Raw genomic sequence first — 22,860 nt, 5'->3', positions numbered from 1 at the left:
AATTCAAGGAAAATGCAGCAGTGTATTATATCATCACAGTAAAAACATTCTGAATATAATGTAAAACATAAATAATTTTCGCTCAACCTGTGTGATGCCATGTAAGCCTTCGCGGAAGGAAATGGAAGGGCAATATAATGATGCAACCAATAAATGTTATTAAATATTGGCAAACAAGATTTCCCCTTCAAAACAAATCGATAATCTCTTTAACTGTAAGCCTCGCATGCGAATCTACTGTTAACACTCAGATATGACATGATTTCGTTTCAGGTGGACCGAGAGATCCTTTAAAGAAGCGATATAGTCTTTCCGATTCTATCATGCACTTAATAGAAGACCACGGAGAAATTATACAACATTTAAAAAATAAGAAAAAGACACAAGAACAAAGCACTTTATCGTGGTCAGAAAGGTTAGTAGTTATTAAGACTGGAAAATTATTAATAATTATAAATCTGGATCCGAATCCATTACGCATGTCTGTAAAAACCATATGAAGGACGTGCCGTGTCTTGCCGTGTTTTCCGTGTCTTGCCGTGAAAGTGTCGCCTGTGCGTTTTGTATCTCTCACCATAATATCCAAGTTCTTTTTTATCCACTTGAAAAATCCCTGTTTGAATTTCAAGCAGGGAAAAACTTTGCCAAATATTTGTTGTGCTGCCCAATTAAACATTTTGAAACTACAATTCTTTAAACATGACCATTTCTAGTAACATGATTTACAAGGAACAACCTATGAACTGGAATAACTGTGGTACTGAGTGTAACTCTTGTAAATATGTAATTGTTTTAGATACAGCATTATAAGAAAGTTTAATAAGAAAGAAAGGATTTTTCGTGGTCGTGTCCGCAGCATGGTCCGCAGCCCGATATTCTACTGGGGGGTTCTATTGTGTGTCTTTCTCAACACTATCATCATGTCGACAGAACATTATGACCAGCCATATTGGCTCGAACAGATGCAAGGTAAGCTTTATGGTACTATCATCTTTTATCACCCCCTCCCCCCCGGTTATAACCCCCCTCCCGATTGTAATCCCACCCGTCTGTCAATAGAACTTCTCTACCGGTTATAAGTCTCCTCCATTAATGGAGTTTTGCAGCCCCGTAGCACATTGGCAATCGAAAGATTATAGTTTTTCTATAGTTTTCTGAGCGCATTCGAGATTCAAAAGCTTTTACATCTTTTGTTGCATGAACATATTTGGTTTATAAAACCATCCAAAAACCTTTGCTTACGAAGTTGTATAAGACCAGCCTGCCTTATGACCAGAACCCTAATGGGTACTATGTTGATATTAAGATTTGTCTTCCCATGCGTTCTGTAAACACTAAACCCATAAGATTCAGTAATAAATTGTCCATGTTGAAAGGCGGTACCTGATAATGCTCGTCAGTTGTGTTCTTCACTATCCGCCATTTTGAAAGAATTTGACAATTTGTTGTATTTTACATCTTGGCCGATGTTTCCTTTTTTCATTTCGGAAAATGGTTGGGAACCAAGAACATTTCATTTAAAGTGTCAAGCAACCAAGGATTAGTGTTTAGTGTTTTAATGAACTAACCGACACAAATTATTAAAGGAACGAAAGAGGTTGGTAGTCAAAGATGTGCACTCAAGCGTTACATTGTAAGCACTATGAGAAAAGGGTTGAAGATTTGAAAATGGAACTCGGGATACCATGATTTGAACCTACCTGGGGTTGAGAATGTGATCAGGGCATTCATCTTTTGCTTCTCCAAAATCACGTATTTAGGAATTTAGAAAAATTCATTTAAGATTTGAAACTCATGAAAGGGATTATCATGGTTAAAAAGGTTAAAGGTTACAAATCATCGCCTTCTCGGGTACCATGGCCCAGCTTTGCTACCGAAGCTTCTTTTCTAAGGAACAGTATTTTATTCTATCTAAGGAGTTTTCAATATTGTTTTTTCTCTCTTTCTCTCCCACTATAGTAATATCAGAAAGAGTTTTTCTTGGACTTTTTGTTGCTGAAATGCTCCTCAAGCTGTATGGTCTGGCTCCAAGGAATTATTTCGCGTCAGCGTTTAATAAATTTGATTTTATCGTAAGTACCATAATCAATTAAGAAATAGTTTTAATAAATCAATTTTTAAGCTGATAGACAGTTAATTCATTTACAAGCCAATCATTCATTTATTATGTTTCATTCATTCATACATTATCCAACCATTCTGTTATTCGTACTTTCATTCATTGCTCTAAATGCTGGGAATGATATAAGTAACTCGACATAAATGCACTTAACTGACGTTTTAGATGTTTGTTTTAATCCGATAAACGACAACATTCAAAACATCTGTCAAATATACGTACCTTAAGCTTCTTTATTGCACGGTCTTCCCTTATATCATTCCCAGTAGAATTTATTCAAACTTTCTTAGTCGTAACCAGTTTTCTTTGATATTTCATTACTCTTGTCCTTCTAATGTTTATTTGTTTTAATTTTTAGGTTTAATAAGATTGCTGATTGAGTATAATTCCTTTGTTTGATTTTTCAGGTCGTTCAAGCCAGTATAATCGAATTATTTTTAGAAAAATATTTTAAGATAAACTACGGTAGCAGTGTTTTTCGCTCTCTTCGTCTTCTTAGGGTTTTCAAGTTCACAAGGTACATACGGTTTGAATACAAATAAATAGCTGTTTTTCAATCATTCCCTAAGACATAAAATTACAAAACCGAAAAAAAAAAGGCAAGAGCAAATCCGACTACGTAACATAACGAAAGAAACGAATGACAAAATGATTATTGACAAGCCAGAGAAAACTGTGAGACTGTCGACCTTATTTACCGGTTTTGGTCCGGGAAAACGCAGAGTATTTCAAACCTGTAGTTGTGAGAACCATGCTGCTTAAGCTGATGGCGCCAGGAAGACGTCACTTTATCTGCTTTAAGATAACTCAGTAATTCCCCCAGTCTCTAAGTAACAGAATCAAAATAGCTTTTATTTTATATTAGCATTTTCAAGAGATTTGAAGGAGATGAATAATAAGTAATATATATAATATGAGTGGCCGTTTTGTATCCGATATAGACCAAATTCAAAGCTCGCACCGATGTGAGGCTTAAGTTGTGAACAAAGGAATCTGGCGTGATTCGTGACTTTTGAATCACGCCAGATTACTTTGAGTCACGCCAGATCCCTTTGTTCACAACTTAAGCCTCACATCGGTGGGAGTTTTGAATTTGGTCTATGCAACCACGAGCCGAAGGCGAGTGATTGTATATCTGATACAACACGGACACGAATATTGTATATTACTTATGAAACGTCTAGGTGTATACATTCATGTTCTACTATAATTTTAAAGATAAATTTGAATTTGGCTAAGAAAATTGGATTTAAAGTTTATGCAAATCAGGACGATTTTGTATCAGATATACAACCTCCTCCACGGACAATGATTTTTATCGTGTTTTCCTCATTAATAATTCATGATTTTATAATTAAACAAATACTTGTATATATGTCCCGTGTATTTCTTTGTCGATTTTACTTCTACCCTTTATCGTTACCGTATGTGATGCTTGATTACAGCCATTTTTCATTTTACGGCAACTCGGTGTTTGGAGTTGCCCGTTGAAATGTGAAAACTACTATAAAGTGCATGTTTGGTACTTGAAACATTATACTGTAATGTGCTTATATTCTGAGCGGAGAAAGTGGGATTTGAACTAAAACCCGGCTATCCTTAAGCATCGTAGGGGTTACCAACAAAAATGGGGTGCAGCAAAATATAACCCAAGGCTTCAAGCAAAGAAGGCTAAATAACCTTTTGAATATATATAATTATATATTCGTTTATTATTTTTCAGGGTGTGGTCATCCTTACGCAATCTAGTGACGTCTCTTCTCAAAAGCATGCGTTCGATTCTTAGCCTGATATTTCTACTTCTTCTGTTTATTTTCATTTTTGCATTGCTTGGGATGCAACTTTTTGGAGGAAAGTAAGTAGGAAAGTAACATAAAATTACAAAATAAAGCACACTTTTTCTTGATGGCATTTGCGAAACTTCTTTTTCCATGGTAGCCTCGCATTCAAGACATTTTTAAGAAGGGTTCATTGGAATATAGCGTGTTGGCTATTGCGGAGAAAGAAAAACCATCGAATCGAGGGAAAGACCAAACAAACTCTACTTACATGTGAGACGGAGTTCATGGTTAATCGATACTCCTGCCGAAGACTGAACGCTTAAAGAACAACTGGGAAATGTAGCTTGATTGTTTTATTTCAATGGATTTTACCTCTAACATGGGGTTTGTCTTAAATAGATCTCTGTAGGTTAGGATTGCTGTTTTTCCATGTTTCTCATGTTTTCGCTTATGCACGTCGTAATACACATTGTACACACAGCAATATATAAAGGAACAAGAAATGAAAACAGTCCCTTCACGAGCATGTCGCAGGGAATCGTCGTCGCGACAAAGTACATTTTGGTGGACGTTACTCGTGTCCTCTCTTTTGAAACGTCTCTAGTTGATAAGGGACGAGATCGCCATTTAAACGTGGTCATTCAAGCCACGTAAAGGCCTAATAATTTGCATTTGGTGCGGCCAAGGCTTGAACAATAGACTGACGATTCTACTGAGTTGATCGGGTAGCCGATTGAAAATGGTATTAATATCAGCGGGACCTTGTTAGCAAAGCATTTTAATAATAACTGATCCTGTTGTTTTCCATATCCCACTTTCAGGTTCAGCACACGTCTCGATGCTCCACGAACAAACTTCGATGATTTTATTAAAGCCATGTTAGCAGTTTTCCAGGTGAGAAAGCAATAAATTTAAGATAAGTATTATTAAAGCTAGTATATATGTTACATCACTATTGCCCGTGATGTATTTTAACATTACAGTGTTAAAATTCGAGCAAAATTCGGTCAAGATCGATTTGTTGTCTTAATTATATTTTGACGATCTCCAAATGCACAGGTTACTACCCAGAATACCGCTCGGTTTTAGCTTCAATGTTGCAAACTTTTCAACCCGACTAAAGTTTGTTTTAATTTGATGTAATATAAAAGTGAAGGAAAAAAATGTTTTTTGCAATAGCTTACAATGTTCTCTGGCGCTGAATGGTTATTTTTTATCACCAATAAGAGGACAGAACGCCGGAGCGCACGCTCTTTCCGTTGGTTGTTTTGATTACTAAAAACGAGAAGTTTTTTTTTATTATTTTAAAAAACAAATTGACATCATTTTTTATGTGTCTGTCCTCTTATTGACGATAAATTGCGTCATCACCTTGTCAATGTAGTATGCAAAGTAGTTGACAAGGTGATGACGCAATTGCAAGCAAAACATGTCATGGACAACTAAATAAGTAATTAGATTCAACTGAAATATTTTACAAATGGCGGATACTTCGCGCGTTCATCAGAGCGTGTGTTATACTTGATCTAACAAGTTCTAATAATGATTTCCCCCAAGATAATGACTGGAGAAGACTGGAATACTATCATGTATGATGGGATCGAGTCTGCTGGTGGACCAAAAAGTGTATGGGGAATCCTGGCCTCGCTATACTTTGTTGCTCTGGTTATCATTGGAGACTGTATCCTATACTTGTACAAAAATCACTACAAACCAATGACTTGTGAGCTTTCTATTACTCTATATCTTATATACTGACATAGTTCTACATAGCTTGCTTTGCTAAATATCTTTTTGTGATCTAGGTATTATTCTCCAAACAATCAATAGTTTAAAATCAATAATGAAAACAGTCACGTTATTTTTCGCTGCGTTATTTTAATCATTCTTTCATTCATTCATTTATGCATTCATCCGATTTATGCGATAAAAATACATTACTTCATAAATCAATAAAACATCTTCCAGCAATTCAACTCATTTCATTTAATTCATTTTTTCCCATATTCGTTCATTCATTTATTTCTTTTCTCGACTTGTTCCTTTCGTACACATATATATTCTATCCCACATGCTTTGCTTCAAGATATAATATATGACAGCCTGCTTCATCGAAGCTATTCGCTGTTACATTGGTATCATAGTCGAAATATTAGTGATATTAGTCTAGTTTATATTATTTCCTTTACTGGTATATCCAGATACACTTCTCAATGTTTTTCTTGCTATCGCTGTGGACAATCTCGCAAATGCTCAAGATCTTACGCGGTTAGACGAAGAAGCCGATCGGCAACGCGAGCAAATGAAAAAGAAACGTCTAGAGAAACGACGAAATGGATGGGCAAAAGCTAAACAGTTACCAATGATCATGGCAATTACAAAAATCAATAACCATGGCAGTAATAACCCTTTCCCTAATTCTAAGCCTGTTTTTGGAATACAGCACAACTCCCCAAGGTTAGTGGATGTACATCAATTCCATTCTCATCTTTCTTTCTATATCATGGTCCTCGACCCTCTAAAAAGTCTTATATTTGCTTCACTCTAGCAAAAAAATCATCGTAAAAGTGTCAATACAGGACACTTGTAAGTTTGATGGAGAAACCAAACTTGCTGCACGCATCATTTGCCTCCTCACGCCATTAATATTTCATTAATATACCTCAATCATCTAACGAGTTTCTTTTTACTATTGACGTATGCTTTTATGCATCTTGTTTTAGAAATGACAGATTAAGCAAAATGAGCGCTGTAAGAGTAAGTACAAAAAGTAATATTTATAAAACCCGTATTTTGATAGAGTACAAACACTATAAGTGTGCAACATAAATACCACTAAATACTGCTAAATTGTACTAATCCTATTGTTTTCTATTGTTTAATTAACACTATTTACTACTAAATAGTGCAAAGTGTTGCACACTTTTAGTGTTTGTACTCTATTAACTAAAATTAATTAAAAAAGTATTAAGAAAGAGTAAAAATAAATTGCAGCGGCATTTTCTTTTTAGATAAAAATATCTGAAGATTCGCCATCTTTATCAAGTAAGAATGGACGAATATCACGTCAAAACACGACTGATAACGAGCGAGAAGATGACACAGAGGATCCAGGTATTACTTTAGGCTATGTATATACAGTCCTTTGACTAAACGTTGATCGGATCATCCCTACGCGCCTAGACCGAAAAGGATAACGGGTAAATCAACATGAATAATTAATTGTTCTCTATCAGTCGGTGACAATCGCATCTTTCATCAAGGATGTCCCAAATATGGACAACGTGCAGGCGCTAAAAGATTATCTGCTTGAGCGCTGTTCAGACGAGTTATCGCCGACTACAGATAGTAGCTTCGAAATAGGTTACTTTGGGGATAAGAGCTAAAAATTTAGTATTTCCAGTCCAGTATAACTTGCGCAAGACGTGTTAGATAACATACGCGGCAGCTAGTGTGGTGTATTTGTGTTTTATTATGTACGATCGTCATATATAATTACATGTCAATCAATGCAAATCTAACATTTCCTCCCTTCTTAGTTATGAATCACTGTGATAGAAAAAATAACTCAATAATAATGTCTCTGAATGTTCATATCTTATGACTGTCCTAATATTGTTCATACATATAACGTTTTGGTGGGCTTCTGTGCCTTGTTGGGTATCGATGTCCTTTGCCTTGTCCTTCTTGCGTCATGTTGCTCTTAGCGGGGGTAACTTTCTTGCTTGTCTGGGTTGTGCTGACTGATGGCTGTTCTACTGCTGATGGGCAGACATCTTCTGCTGGTCTTGGTTGAGGGTCGCTTTGATTTTCATCATGCTTCCTTTCTTGGATTTGGTCTGTGTGCCTTCTCCAATAACTTCCAGCTTCTGTTTTGACTTCATACATCAATGGTCCTAGTTGTGTGTTGATGGTTCCATTAACCCACTTGTCTTGTCCTCTGTAGTCTCGAACTGTCACTGGCTGTCCATCATCAAACAAGCGTATAGGTGTTTTCTTCTCAAGTGCTTTCTTCATTTGTTTCTTCTGCACTGTGCTTTTTACATCTGGCTTCATCAAATCCAGACGTGAACGTATGTTTCGACCAAGGAACATTTTGGCTGGTGTTTCGTTAGTGGTAGCATGAGGTGTGTTGCGGTACATCAGTAGGAAATTTGCTATCTTCTTGTTTAAAGAGGCTGATTCTGATTTCATTGCCTTCATACTCTGTTTGAAGGTTTGCACGAATCTTTCTGCTTGTCCATTCGTTGCAGGATGGAACGGTGCTGATCTAAAATGGTGAATCCCATTGCTCTTCATGAATGTTTGAAATTCCTCTGACGTGAATTGCGGTCCGTTGTCAGAAACGAGCTGCTGTGGTACGCCGTTTCTTGCGAATACTGAGCGTAGTACCTCAATAGTGCTTGTTGCTGTGATCTTGTTCATTGGAAACACCTCTGGCCATTTAGAGTGTGCGTCGACTATAATCAAAAACTGTTTGTTCATAAATGGTCCAGCAAAATCGATATGGATGCGTTCCCAAGGTGAACTTGGCCATTCCCATGGGTGGATGGGTACCTTTGTTGGGTTGTTTCGTACTTTGTTACAACCAGAGCAGGTTTTGGTTATCTGTTCAATTTCGGAGTCGATTCCTGGCCACCAGATGTGACTTCTAGCGAGGGCTTTCATTTTCACTACGCCTAGGTGAGTTGAATGGATGACCTCCAATACTTGTTTCCTTAGGGTGTCTGGAATGATTACTCGTATTCCCCACATGAGACATCCCTGGTACGTTGTGATTTCATCTCGACGATTGTAGTACGCCAGTAGTAACTTGTCGTCTGGCTTAGTTGACCATCCAGACATGGTCTGTTCATAGACTCTACTTAAGGTCTTGTCTCTTGTTGTCTCTCGTCTGATTGTTGCGCTTGTCACTGGTAACTGTTCAAACTGACTTAAGTGAAAAATGTCAACAGCTTCTTCCTTTTGATCCTCTGGGGTTTCTTCGAACGGTAGTCTTGAAAGGGCGTCAGCGTTAGTGTGTCGCTTAGTGTTCCTATACTCTATGTCGTAAGTATAGCCTGATAGAAACATAGCGTATCGCTGTAGTCTTGTAGCTGTGGTCACTGGTATGCCTTTGGTTGGGCTGAAGATGGTTACTAGTGGTTGATGATCCGTAACCAACGTAAACTGTCTTCCGTAAAGGTAGGTGTGGAATCGTTTGATTCCAAAGATGATTGCTAATGCTTCTTTGTCAATTTGAGAGTAGTTTTTCTCTGCTTTCGTTAAGGTGCGAGAAGCGAATGCTATTGGTCTTTCTTGTCCATCGATGATATGGGACAGAACTGCGCCGACTCCATATGGTGACGCGTCGCATGCTAAGCGGATAGGCTTCTTGGAATCATGATGACACAATACCAAATCTGACGTGACCATCTCTTTTACCTTCTCGAAGACTTTGTCACATGCTTTCGTCCACTGCCATGCTTTACCTTGTTCCAGTAGCTGGTGGAGTGGTCTCATTACCGAGGCTAGGTCTGGTAGAAATCTGTGGTAATAATTTACGAGGCCAATGAATGCGCGAAGCTGAGTGACATTCTTTGGTGCTGGAGTATCACGCACTGCTTTAATCTTCTCCTCTGTCTTGTGTATGCCGTGCTTGTCTATCTTGTGTCCACAGTATTCGATCTTATCTTGGAAGAACTGGCATTTGTCTAGGTTGACCTTGAGTTGGTACTGTTGCAGACGGCTCAACACACTATCCAGATTGTTAAAATGTTCGGTATTGTCCTTACCAGTTATTATCATGTCATCTAGGATGCATTGGACTGATGGTATTCCTTGCAGAATCTGTTCCATAGTCCTCTGCCATATTGCTGGTGCAGAAGCGATTCCAAACAACATCCGGTTGAACTGGTATAGACCCTTGTGCGTATTCACAGTTAAATACTTCTTTGAGTTTTCTTCCATCTCCATGTGTAGGTAGGCTTGCCTCAAATCGATCTTTGTGAACTTTTCTCCATCTGCTAACGATGCGAACACATCTTCTATCCTGGGTAACGGGTACTGGTCCACTGCAAGCTGGGGATTAACTGTGAGCTTAAAGTCTCCGCAGATTCTTACTCTTCCGTTTTTCTTGAGTACGGGAACTATGGGTGTGGCCCATTCGCTTGTTTCCACTTTGGATATTATTCCCATTTTCTCTAGCTCGTCTAATTCTCGCTCCACCTTTGGTCTCAAGGCATATGGTAGTTGTCTGGCTTTCAGAAATACTGGTTGCGGTTCCTCTTTGAACTTTAATGTCGCCTTGATGTTCTTCACTTTTCCAATTCCTTCTTCAAAGACTGTTGGATATTTGTTTAAGATATTGTCTAGTGCGTTGTTGGTACTTGCAGGTTCCTTATTCAGTGTTAACACGTTGTTTATCCCTTTCCATTCTAACTGTATCGCTGCTAACCAATCTCGGCCAAACAGTGCTGCTGTGCCTCTCTCGACTAGATATAATTCGAGGTTTTTCTCTTGATTGTTGTACTTTACCTTGACGCGTGTGATTCCTAACGGATGAATTTTCTCTCCTGAGTAGGTTTTTAAAACAACTTTTGTGGGCTCAATTTTAGCCTTGCCGACTTGCTTCTCAAATTCATCTTTAGACATAACTGAAACTGCTGATCCTGTGTCAAGCTCCATTGATACTTTCTTTCCATTAATATTTAATGGTAGTTGAATAGGCTTAGTTTTCTTCTCTTTTATCGAATTAATGTCTAAGCTTCCTACGGGAAGTTCATTGTCGCTGTCCGACTCGTCTTCGCTATCGGCATTGTTATCGAGGGCGTGTACATTCCGGCGTGTATGGCGGCGTGTTTGTTGTCTGCGTTTAGCTAAACATGCTTTCTCGATATGTCCTTTCTTCTTGCAAAAATAACATGTAGCTTCTTTATGTTTACATGAATTAGATGAATGACCTGGTTTATCACATCTAAAACACGTATTATCTCTTGGTTTAAGCTGATTTTCGGTTGGTTTTCTAGGCTTTGCTTTAGCTATCTTGTTTACACCAACTTCTTTGTGCTTACCTTGTAATTCAATGGCGTCTTTCGCGGCCATTTCCATTGCTACGGATATTGCGATAGCTTTTTCCAGTGGTAACGTAGATTCTGAAAGCAATCTTTTCTGTATTCCGGTATTACGGATTCCACATACTAATCTATCTCTGAGTGTGTCGTTCAGGTTATCGAAGTTGCAGTGAATCGCCAACTTCCTTAGTTGTGCTACATAGTCGTTTATAGTTTCTCCTTCGTCTTGCATTCTTGTATGAAATCGGAAACGTTGAGTGATTACAGACGGTTTAGGCGATAGTTGTCTCTCCAAAAGGTGTACGATGGTATTATACTCAAGCTCAGAAGGCTTTTCTGGAGCTGCTAAATTCCGTAAGAGATTATAAGTTTTACTTCCAAGTAGCGTAAGAAGCGCGGGAACTTTCTTCTCTGTTTTGATCTCGTTGACTGTAAAATATTGTTCCAAACGCTCGATGTAGGCACTCCATGTTTCTGTAGCTTCGTCGAATGGTTCTATTCTTCCAATAAAGGCCATTTTTGTTTGTGAAAACCAAGGAAATCTCACATTATTTCAAGAAGAAGTCCTCCGAATTTTTACAATGTGGCCATCCTCGTCGCCAGTAATTGTGGTGTATTTGTGTTTTATTATGTACGATCGTCATATATAATTACATGTCAATCAATGCAAATCTAACAGCTAGTAACTGTGAATTAATTATCCCCATGATCCTTTTCGGTCTAGGCGCGTAGGGATGAAGCCGATCAAACGACAACGTTTAGTCAAAGGACTGTATGTCTTCCATTTCATACGTCTGCTCAGGCTTTTTTAATAGATTACCGAAGTGTTATGTCCCAACTATTGCAATTCAGCTTTTAAAAATGTTCATATTTGAAGGTAGCGATTCATTGCCTACATTTCTGTGGGTTATAGAAATGGAGGTATATTTAAAAAATTTTCTCCTCAGCGTCAGTGAATATGTATCCACTGAGCCTGAGGCGAATAATTGTTAAATATTTTCTCTTATTTTGAACTGAATCCGATCAGTACCAAATATAAAGAAACAAAATGTCTGACCTGTTTTGCGCTCTATCGCTCTGAAATTCCTCACTAAATAATATTTTTACATGCAGTATCTGAGTAATAATGTCACCGAAGCCCAATAGTCCTAAAAAAAGAATTCTGTCATTTCTTTTTACGTAGAAAAAGCCTTGGGACGAGGTTTTTAAACAAACATGTGACAAAAAAGCATGGCGTAGCAACAAACCACGATATGCTTTATTCTGCCTTCTTGTTTTAACTCATTGAAGACGTCCATCTCAAAGTTTTACTTTCCATCACAATAGCGCAGCGCGCTGATTCTAAAAATAGCTTAAAGATTCGGAGAAACATTGCATTCTGTTTAACCGCTACGAGGATTATACGAACTGATTTTATTATTTTTACTTAAAGTTACAATAATAACCCATGTAAACTAAGATCAACTGCGATCGGCTGTGAAAATTATCTGCTGAAAGTAAACTTGTAAGTTTGTTTGTCCGAATTTCGTCTTTGTCTTCGTTTTTATGACGTCACGGCTGCGCTGCCCTATTTAGCACTTTGTTTATTTTAGCTAAAGGTTTTCAATTGTTTTTCCTTTACACCAGACATTAAGTGTCATTTAATAGCATGATGTTTGTTACATTACGATGTGCCATATCGATACTTTAATGACATTGTGTTGAATTTTAATGACGTGGCTTCAAATATGTTTGTTTTATAGTGAAAATAGAATAGAAATATTTATTTAAAAAAGTTTAAAAACGCTCAACCTTGGCGTTCTCGACCACCGACCAAACCTGTTAAGCCCCGTTTACACTAGCGATTTTTGCTGCGATTTTTTTGCGATTTTGTCCATAATAAATAATGATAAAGAATTTACTTGTAAAGTTTTTCTCAGGATACCAAGATTTTCCTAGACGAATGTCTCTTTTGAAGGATGAGACAAAAGATTTCATATTTTCGAAAATCACCGCAAAAATCGCCAGTGTAAACGGGGCTTTAAAACACCATTTTAAAAAGTCCGTGTGGGCAACCGAGACTTGCCACATAAAATTATGCAAATATAAATATTTTCGCTTTTATTTTTTAGAAATGTTAAGCAGAACCCCTTCTCCACACCGCTTCTCGCTCAGCTTAAGAACCGAGGGAAAGATCATGAGAAGACGTAACATTCATAGATCAAATATACCTATTATAAGGAAAAACGCAATGTTTATATTTGGTCCTGATAATCCGTAAGTATAAACATTATGATATGTAACGGGGAGGGGTGGGTTAGAGAGACGATGAATTAATCAAATATGACGTCATTACACGACAGGGTGGGCCGGATGGAACCAAATTTAGATAAAAATAAAAGATAAAATTAGAGAAAAAAAAAACCTTTTGCAATGTTTTATGTTTTGAGGCAAAGGTGCGTAGAGTTAATCTCCCGGCGGTCAGCAAGGGGTGAAGTATATTTTAAAGAAAAATTGTTAATTATACTGGGTATTAAATATTAAGCAGGTGAGACCATGGCTAATCTTTAATCTATCTTACAACTTGCTGTTTCAAATCAGTTTTCGGGTTGTATTTTTTTTCAGCCCTGAAACAAATTCAGGACTGATCTAAGGTCAAACGTCGAACTTTACACGAGCCGAACCTAACTGTATTTGGGATCGACTAATATAATTAAGTTCGACTGACTGACTCAAACGTCAAAATTATTTATGTCGATCAAACCAAACAAACCATGTTTAATGTTTATGCAGTCAGCGGTTACACCATCATAATGCAAGTCCATAGTCAAATCGTGAGTTGCACCATTCAACTGCAGCAGCCATGTTGAAAAAATTTGTTAACAGGCGCATGCGTGGTGGCAAAGAATAATCAAAATGAGTGCAAAACGTACATTAATATCATGATTTATGCATTTAGATCGGCACATGTGAGGTTCCACGTTTGACCCCAGGTCGATCTACAGTCGTTCTTCCCGACTGACCTAGTCGCGAAGATCCACTTCAATCGGTCCAATTTAATTGGCTAAAACGAGAAGAGAGCATTTGATCGTTCATCCCCCTTGTTTCCCAAGACCACTTTAAAATAATACTGACAAATGCAAAATCATTTCAAAGCTTAAAAAAAAGTATCAAATGTATTTTGTATCAATTTTGACGGCATTTTTATTTGCTTCACAGAGTACGTCGCTTCTGTCACTGGATGGTAAATCTTCGCTACTTCGACACCTTTATTTTATTCATTATTGTTATTAGTAGTATACTATTGGCATTTGAGGACCCCGTCAATCCTGAGAGCTACACAAACGAGGTGAGTCCTTTTCTGCACCATTTCTAATAAAAACTTCACACCTTCTCTTAGAGTTTCCTTATTAGCTGATTTTAGTGTAATTTTAGATTTGAAAATAGAGTTTCGCGCGCTGAGATTGAGCAGTGATTTCGAGACGATCAGTGCTCGAGCGGTGATGATGAGGTTTTCCAAAAAAATTTAGGCAGCTTAGTAATCACGTGCTGATTAATTCACTGATGAGAGCAAATGAATGAACATCTTGATTCCCATGGGTGAAATTTACTGGACTGCAAACAAACTTTCTACAACCTGTTTCGAAAGATCGTAATAAAACTGTATTTCGTAACATACTGGATAACCATGTTTTCATTCAGTTCTTTACAAGTAGCTCAAGAATCACCAATTTAAAATAAAAACAAAAATTTTGCTCTCCAGTACAGACACGTGACCGTTAACTGCATAGAGTCTATTATAGACCCGAAGTTATACTCAAAACGTTCTTTAATCCAGAATTTCGTCTTTTCTCTGACCCAGTCAAGTCTAAAATTATAAAGTTATATAGAATTATACTATTATTAACCTCAGACTCGGTAATTATCGGTAAATATTTACCGAGCCGCACGTCTTCTTATAATCATTTCGCCCACACCTATCTTAGGTCACTCAAATAAATAGTCCGGTGCGCTGTACGTGGTAATTTTGGTTCATTATAACCCCATCTAAGTATCGCAAAAAACTGATTAAAATAGCCTATTGTTTGGTTTCCAGGTCCTTGGATACTTTGATTACGTCATAACAGCCATATTCGCCCTGGAGGTGATTGCTAAGGTATGTGTTTCGTTCGCTAAAGTATAATTGTTGTATATTTTAATCATATTATCTCAAATTCATTTTTCGGTAATTTTTGCTTTTGTTATTAAGTAAAAACAAGTTACCCCAAAAGCTGACATTAACTTAGTAGCATAGCACAATGGCATGACATTTTTATGGTTGTGTTTTTCATCAGATGATTGATCTGGGAGTCATTTTTCATAAAGGTTCATATCTGAGGGATTGGTGGAACGTCATTGACGCTTTTGTGGTGGCTTGCAATATCGCTGCCCTTGTTTTTAAGTAAGTATTTAAGATTGCTCTAAGACGACATATTAAAAAATATAAAACAAATACGCGTCGTGGTTTTCGTACCCTTCTCTCATATTCTCTTAGCATCCCTTGTATTTAGACACATTTTCATTTTTTTTTTTTTTTTTAGAACTTAAAAAAAAAGAATAGCGGGAGGACACTAAAGAATATTTGGGCATACTTGCAGTTTGAGCACAATAATTTAAGAGCGTATTACTGAGAAAGAAATGTCCTTTTTCCCTAATAAATAACGATAATTTATTACTAAATTTTGAAAATAAAGTTAGCATAACGCATATTCGCCGTATGCAAATAGACCTTTTCGGCTTGGGCGTAATTTTTTTTTCATTCCACACCTCGCGTCATTCCCTTGAGAATGAGATTGTTTGCTTTGTGTTGTATCTATAGTCATGTATCTTCTCGTGTACAATCGTTAAACAAGAAATTATTGTATAGAAAGTGACATTATGCAAAGTATGCAAATTTGACTTTAAAACTTGCCCGTCCAATCGACTCCACAAAATGCCAAACGATTTTCGCAAAGTGTCGCAAGCATACAGTCAATTCAAAAAATGTTGTCGTCGACCAACTCAAGCCTACGCGACTGGACCGAAAGGAACTCTGGGTAGCAATCATTGAAGCCGAGTTGACTCCATAATTTTATCTGACTAGTTATGCCTGGTTTACAGCACGAACCTTCGTAGGCGAGCGGGAAGTGTTGAAGGAGACGTTCATTAATGCCTTCATATTTTCGAAATTGTGAACTGAGTCATAACCACTTTGTTTTTCTTTCACTAAACCCAAAGACATGCATTTGATGGATTGTTTCTCGCCATTATTATCTTATAACTAGCGGGAACAATTAATTCAGAACGAATATTTAACCGCTTCATTGATTTTTACCCATATTTCTTTCGGTCCAGTCGCGTAGGCTTGAGCCGGTCGACGACAACGATTTTTGAATTGACTGTATCATGTGCAGATCATGATGCGGCGCCGATGTTGTTCACTCGTGTTAAACAGTGCAGTTCCTTTTACTAGGTGACGTCATTATAATATCGTGTTATTATGCGGCTTGCAATTCTGTTTGTGCTTGTCCCTGGTTTACTTTAACATTATTGAATTATTAATAAGTTCTTAATAAACTTCCAACCAGTAGGAAAACTGAAGACCCTTCGCACTCAGATAACAGTTCTGTGCAGGATGCTATTAAATCCTTCAGGGTTCTACGTGTGTTACGTCCTCTCAAGGCCATTAATAAATCTAAAAATCTTAAGGTATGGTTTTTAATCATCATTCTTTGCTTTTACAGGGTTTCCTAACTCTTTTTCTTTCTTCTTATCAACTGTTTGGAACATTTTTGATTTCTTTTCCCGCCGAGAATATTAATGGATTATAATATATTTTCAGTAAAAGAATAGTATGCTCAATATCTAAATGTCTCACTATTTTTGATATTACAGACTGTATTTCAGTGTATGGTGTTCTCTCTAAAGAATGTCAGGAACATTCTTCTTATTACCGCTTTATTCTACTTCATATTTGCTGTTATAGGCGTCCAGTTGTTCAAGGTAACAATTTCGTTATCTATTAGGAAGTAGGGGTAGCTTAGTGTTGAGAGTGTTCGCCTCTTAACAGGTGACCCGATTGTTTAATTCGCGAACTTAGTGTCGTATGTATCACCAGAACGCTAGCAGTAGGGCCATCCCACTAAAATGTAAACGGGTATTTGCTGTTCAATGTAGTTTTCACGCATTACATCTCAGTTAATTAAATAGAAATCTTCTGAAACGTCTCTATGATACTCCTACTCCTACTCCTACTCCTACTCCTACTCCTACTCCTACTCCTACTCCTACTCCTACTCCTACTCCTACTCCTACTCCTACTCCTACTCCTACTCCTACTCCTACTCCTACTCCTACTCCTACTCCTACTCCTACTCCTACTCCTATTCATATTGTTGTGGTATTTGGACATTTTTTACTTCCAGGGAAAGTTTTTTTATTGCACAGATTCGTCAAAGGAAACTGAAAAGGATTGCAAGTATGTATTCCTTGTATAGGTAAATAGGTTATAGAATAAAATATGACCTAGTTTGGTTTATATAATGAACTAATAAATTTAGGCAAAGCCTATAAGCGGAGCTCCCTGTATTATCCCCTCATGGTCATTATCATCAAGATAATGATGATGAGGATGATGAGATGATAATGATAATGATTTATGATGACTATGATGACTAGCTATTATTACACACTTATACGCATACATTCATAGCGTTGATTTAGTTTCTATATTTCGAAGGTTTTAAGCGCGCCGTTGACCAAACATTTCCTTTTTTTTACAGAGGATATTATTTCAAGTATACCGTCGACACAAAAATCAGCTTAAATAATTTTGAGGTTAGTATCTAGAAAATAAGCTTGCATAGCCGTGTTGAATATCAACGTGGTCGTGGTAGAATCAAATAATCCTGGCTAACACCTGGCAAATTATTTATTTTAAACAGGTCAAACCTCGAGAATGGAAACGAAGGAATTTTAATTTTGATAGTGTTCCTCGTGCCATGTTAACCGTGTTTTCGTTATCAACTGGCGAAGGATGGCCAACGTTAGTATTAAACAATTCTCACCCAATCATTATTTCTCCTCGTATATTTTTAAGCCATTCACATTGTTTCCAAACTGAATCAATCCTCTTGGCTGTGTCTTTAGAGCTATGTACCATACGATAGATGCCACTGGCATAGACCAAGGTCCTCGCAGGGACTACCAAATGCACGTATCGATCTACTATGTCTGCTTCGTGGTCGTTTTTTCTTTCTTTTTTTTAAACATCTTCGTTGCTCTTATTATTGTCACGTTTCAAGAACAGGGAGAAAAGGAAATGGTTGGATGTGAACTCACTAGAAATCAGGTACTGACTGGATAATCAGAGTATTACACTACCACACTGCATTGCACCATTTACTTCATTACTAAAAAATAAGGAGTTATTATCTATTATTATAGTTATTACTTCATTTTCTCATTTTTATTTAAATATTGAATCATGGAGAAACTTGTTATGCGGAAAAAGGCCAACCGGTACAAACAGCAAAATACAACAAAAGAAATCCCGCTTCTTCTTGATGGAATTTGTGAAATTTCTTTTGTGTTTTACCGGTATTTTCAAGGGCGGATCAAGGGGGGGCAAAGGGGGACTGAAGCCCCCCCTTCCGCAGAAAAAAACTATCCTTTTTTATATTGTTTTTCGTTGTGTTGACAGAAGAAACTCAATTAGCCCCCCCCCCCCCTCTAAACTCAATTAGATACCCCTAAAATTTTGGCTGGATCCGCCCTTGATTTTACTGTTGGCCTCGCATCCTCACTAGAGATAGCGCTAGTGTGAAGTGTACTTTCATAATGTACGTGCTCCCAACCAATCAGAAAGCGAGATTTCTAACAGATATTCTTATAATTCCTTGTTAAATTGAACATAGAGGCTAATAACATTCATGTACTTCACATTGTTGCATTTTGTCTTCAAGCGGGACTGTATTCAGTTCGCAATGACAGCGAGACCCAGACAACGTTATATGCCACAAGACAAAACCACTTGTTTTTATAAAGTCTGGCGCGTTGTGGATTCGAAGCCTTTTGAGATATTCATCATGTCTATGATCGTGTTGAACGCAGCTGTCCTAATGCTGTCTGTAAGTACAGTCGATCAGTTTTTATACATAGACGGTAAATTTAATTTAGATTTCCAAGTTGTCGCTTATGATGCCACTTCCAAGATGTCGGCCAAATCTTTCATTAAGTTTATTTATATGACTTATTTATCAGTTTATTAGTGTATTTACATATTTGTTCATTTATCAGTTTATTGTTGTTGTTTTTTTTTTTGTTTTTTTGTTTTTTGTTTTCTTCTAAACCTCGGAACGGCTAATATGATTCACCACTTTCCATACATCGATGGTCCAACACAATCCATTCAATCCAGGCTGCAAGGTTCAAATTTAGATTTGACTTGCAGCCTTGACTGAATGCTTTGTGCTCGACCAATCGATGTATGTAAAGTAGTAAATACTGGTTCAACATCTTTTAAATTGTAGAACCTGATTTGTTAACTTCGTAAAACGTAAAAGTGACATGTACACCTTTTGCTGTTCATTAACAGAAAATGTACATTCATTTGTGCCAATAGTTGTATCAATAACGTGTAATGTACTTTCATCAACACCACAAGTAACATCATTAGCGCGGATCAACTTTCAATAACGACAATTGAATATGCGTGTACATTCATAGACATCAATGGACAATCAATAGCGCGTTTGTGCGTTCATATGCGCGGAATTTATTTTCGTTTGCGCGAAATTCAACTTCAATAACACCAAATGACAAACAATAGCATTTATGGACAATCATTTACCCAAAAGTGAAAATTCATTAGTGCTATTAGCATAACCATTGACAATCTATAACGCGTTTGGACAATCATGAGGGTCAACGTTATATTCTATAGCGTGGTTCAACAAACATTTGTATTATTCGAATGAACAATAAGAGAAATAAAACAATCATTAGCGATTTTTTTTTAATCACTTTAAAACATATAAAAAACTCAGGTAACTGCTTCCATAATAGCGGCTGCGTCGGAGAATAGCAATTAGCTCACTTAAAGCAGCAATCAAAGACGACATCAGCCGTCCAGAGATACAACAACATACGAACGATCGGGCTGAGGCAAGACGACAAGGGATTGCTCTAGGTCACTACAGAACGCAGTTGCTAATGGAAGGGTTCTAGAGAAATGTGGCAACTATCACTATCGCTAAATGTGGTCAGTGGTTCAGTTATATGCAAACGTATTTGCCACGATGTATAAATGGCGAAGAAATTAAAGGCTAAAATAAATAAAAAATCGCTAATGATTGTTTTATTTCTCTTATTGTTCATTCGAATCATGCAAATGTTTGTTGAACCACGCTATAGAATATAACATTGACCTTCATGATTGTCCAAACGCATTATAGATTGTCAATGGTTATGCTAATAGCACTAATGAATTTTCACTTTTGGGTAAATGATTGTCCATAAATGCTATTGTTTGTCATTTGGTGTTATTGAAGTTGAATTTCGCGCACAAGAAAATACAATCCGCTCATATGAATGTACAAACGCGCTATGAATTGTCCATTGATGCCCATGAATGTACACGCATATTCAATTGTCTTTATTGAAAGTTGATCCGCGCTAATGATGTCACTTGTGGTGTTGATGAAAGTACATTACACGTTATTGATACAACTATTGGCACAAATGAATGTACATTTTCTGTTAATGAACAGCAAAAGATGTAATGAAATTAAATTTAACAGCTTAATTTGATTTTCTTGTTAAACATTTGTTATGCGATTCCAAACTTCTTTCCCCCATTGTTTTTAAGTATGATGGCTCCGGGACAAGATATAAAACTTACTTGGAATACATCAACATGGCTTTTACGTTTGTTTTTCTCTTGGAAGCTATTCTTAAACTCATAGCATTCAAACAGGTGAGTGTAATATTTATCTAATTTGTTCATAGAAAAAAAGGTCTTTAACAATAGGGGGTTGAAAGAAAAACCTTGAAATAGCAAGGAAGAAAAGAAAAGGAAAGGAAAGAAAAGAAAAGAAAAGAAGGAAAGGAAAGGAAAGGAAAGGAAAGGAAAGGAAAGGAAAGGAAGGAAAGGAAAGGAAAGGAAAGGAAAGGAAAGGAAAGGAAAGGAAAGGAAAGGAAAGGAAAGGAAAGAGAGGAAAAGAAAAGAAAAGAAGAGAAAAGAAAAGACAAAAAGAAAAAAAAAAAAAAAAAAGAGAGAAAAAGAACAGAAATGAGCGAATAAGGAAAGACGACAAGGGAAGGAAAACAAACTTAACCCAATAAAACGCTTGGTTAAAATTATATTGATTTGAAATTTTTTTATGGTATTAACTTAGAACTATTTCCGTGATTACTGGAATGTGTTTGACTTCACCATAGTAGTAGCTACGCTAGTTGGAGTAGTTATCGACATGGTACGTACTTAGACAGCATATAAACCTTGGGAATTTTTTAGGATAGATTAATCAGCTGTATAGCTCAGTTTCAATGTCTTATTATCAATATGACTGTGAAATTTGTGTTCTTTTTAGGCTGGTGCTGACAATAAACTTGGAATTGACCCGAGTTTCTTTAGGTTATTTCGGGCAGCGCGCCTAGTCAAGCTTCTTAGACAGGGATATACGATACGTATTCTGCTATGGACGTTTTTCCAATCTTTTAAGGTAAATTCAGGTAACAAAGTAATCAAAAGGGGAAATTTAGATTGGTAACGACTGTATGCAAACGCAAAATCAACGCAGGAGCACATTACTTGGGGAAGCAAAAGTGAAGTGCACATGCGCTAGCCGCTAATGAGCCGTGGTTCACCGTCATCATGTGAATAGAGTTGGTTGTTAGTTAAGTTGTTTTTTTCTTGATTATGTGGTTTTCTTTCTTCTGCAAAATAAATAAAAAAAAAAAAAAAAACCCGAATCATTATTGCTAATTTAAAGCTTCAGATCAGAAGCGTGAAGCTTAGCAATTGTTATAGTGCCAATGATATTTTTCATATTTAAGTTCTGATATTTTTTCCTCACTCCAGGCCCTACCGTACGTCGTTATCTTAATTGCAATGCTGTTTTTCGTCTATGCTGTTATCGGAATGCAGGTATCTGCTAGGTTGATTCGTTAATATATGCCCAATTGTTGATCTTATCCAATGATGAACGATTCCTTGTCCTTGTCCCTGTCCCTGTCAATAATTTTTTTTTGCATCCTTGTGTTTTCAGCTCTTTGGTCGAATAGCGCAATTACCAAATAAAGAGATCAATACACACAATCATTTTCAATCTTTTCTTCAATCGCTTCTTGTGTTGTTCAGGTAAGCTATAAAATTAGTTCAATTCATTGCCATTTTTTTCCTACTTAATTTTGCTTCAAAAATAGGTTTAAACAGTGGCTCTCTTATGTGGGCTTTTTCTATATTTCGGGTGTGACCTATCCACCTTTTTTTGACAAGTCTAATTTTTAAACCTTCATTTTTTAGAGCGGCAACAGGAGAAAACTGGCATCTAATCATGTTATCGTGCTTTGATAATGCTCCATGCCAACGTGGCACCATCTGTGGCAGTACTGCAGCCTCTATTTTCTACTTTTGTACATTTTATTTTTTCTGCTCATTTCTGGTAAGTCTTCATTTTCGTACAATGTACAAAACCTATGATTTCTCCCAACCCGCATCATTCTCTTGAGAAAACCTTAAGATCGGATCTTTCGTTAATTAATATAGAGCAAATTCACGTGTGTTTCCTTGCAGGACCGTTTATCGGGAAAACGAAATTTTCAGTGTTACCAAAGACTTCTATTAAGGCAATAAAGAGTCAATTAACCTAGAAGAAAATCTAATAAGGGCTTTGGATCATCGGTCTGA

At 37.0% G+C, this 22,860-nt stretch overlaps 1 protein-coding gene across 1 annotated transcript in view; it reads left to right on the top strand.

The window, feature by feature from the left end:
* LOC116298203 (voltage-dependent L-type calcium channel subunit alpha-1D) overlaps positions 1-22,860 on the top strand; it is a 46,356-nt gene that overhangs the window by 11,199 nt on the left and 12,297 nt on the right. Inside the window, exons 9-35 of the mRNA XM_089025385.1 lie at positions 274-415; positions 797-969; positions 1,960-2,072; positions 2,527-2,636; positions 3,843-3,974; positions 4,722-4,794; positions 5,458-5,581; positions 6,102-6,357; positions 6,624-6,657; positions 6,912-7,014; positions 13,064-13,208; positions 14,151-14,280; positions 15,028-15,087; positions 15,266-15,372; positions 16,538-16,658; positions 16,845-16,952; positions 17,375-17,427; positions 17,732-17,786; positions 17,894-17,994; positions 18,099-18,300; positions 18,914-19,078; positions 20,818-20,925; positions 21,347-21,424; positions 21,542-21,673; positions 22,033-22,098; positions 22,220-22,311; positions 22,477-22,615. Coding sequence (XP_088881511.1) covers positions 274-415; positions 797-969; positions 1,960-2,072; positions 2,527-2,636; positions 3,843-3,974; positions 4,722-4,794; positions 5,458-5,581; positions 6,102-6,357; positions 6,624-6,657; positions 6,912-7,014; positions 13,064-13,208; positions 14,151-14,280; positions 15,028-15,087; positions 15,266-15,372; positions 16,538-16,658; positions 16,845-16,952; positions 17,375-17,427; positions 17,732-17,786; positions 17,894-17,994; positions 18,099-18,300; positions 18,914-19,078; positions 20,818-20,925; positions 21,347-21,424; positions 21,542-21,673; positions 22,033-22,098; positions 22,220-22,311; positions 22,477-22,615 — 3,122 coding nt within the window. The remainder of the gene's footprint in view (positions 1-273; positions 416-796; positions 970-1,959; positions 2,073-2,526; positions 2,637-3,842; positions 3,975-4,721; positions 4,795-5,457; positions 5,582-6,101; positions 6,358-6,623; positions 6,658-6,911; positions 7,015-13,063; positions 13,209-14,150; positions 14,281-15,027; positions 15,088-15,265; positions 15,373-16,537; positions 16,659-16,844; positions 16,953-17,374; positions 17,428-17,731; positions 17,787-17,893; positions 17,995-18,098; positions 18,301-18,913; positions 19,079-20,817; positions 20,926-21,346; positions 21,425-21,541; positions 21,674-22,032; positions 22,099-22,219; positions 22,312-22,476; positions 22,616-22,860) is intronic.

Source organism: Actinia tenebrosa, unplaced genomic scaffold (assembly GCF_029948245.1).
Source record: "Actinia tenebrosa isolate PJP-AT-01 unplaced genomic scaffold, QUT_ActTen_1.0 utg165__unscaffolded, whole genome shotgun sequence".
Taxonomy (NCBI): domain Eukaryota; kingdom Metazoa; phylum Cnidaria; class Anthozoa; order Actiniaria; family Actiniidae; genus Actinia; species Actinia tenebrosa.
The sequence above is the reverse complement of the archived record's forward strand: the minus strand, read 5'-3'. Positions and strand labels throughout refer to the sequence as shown.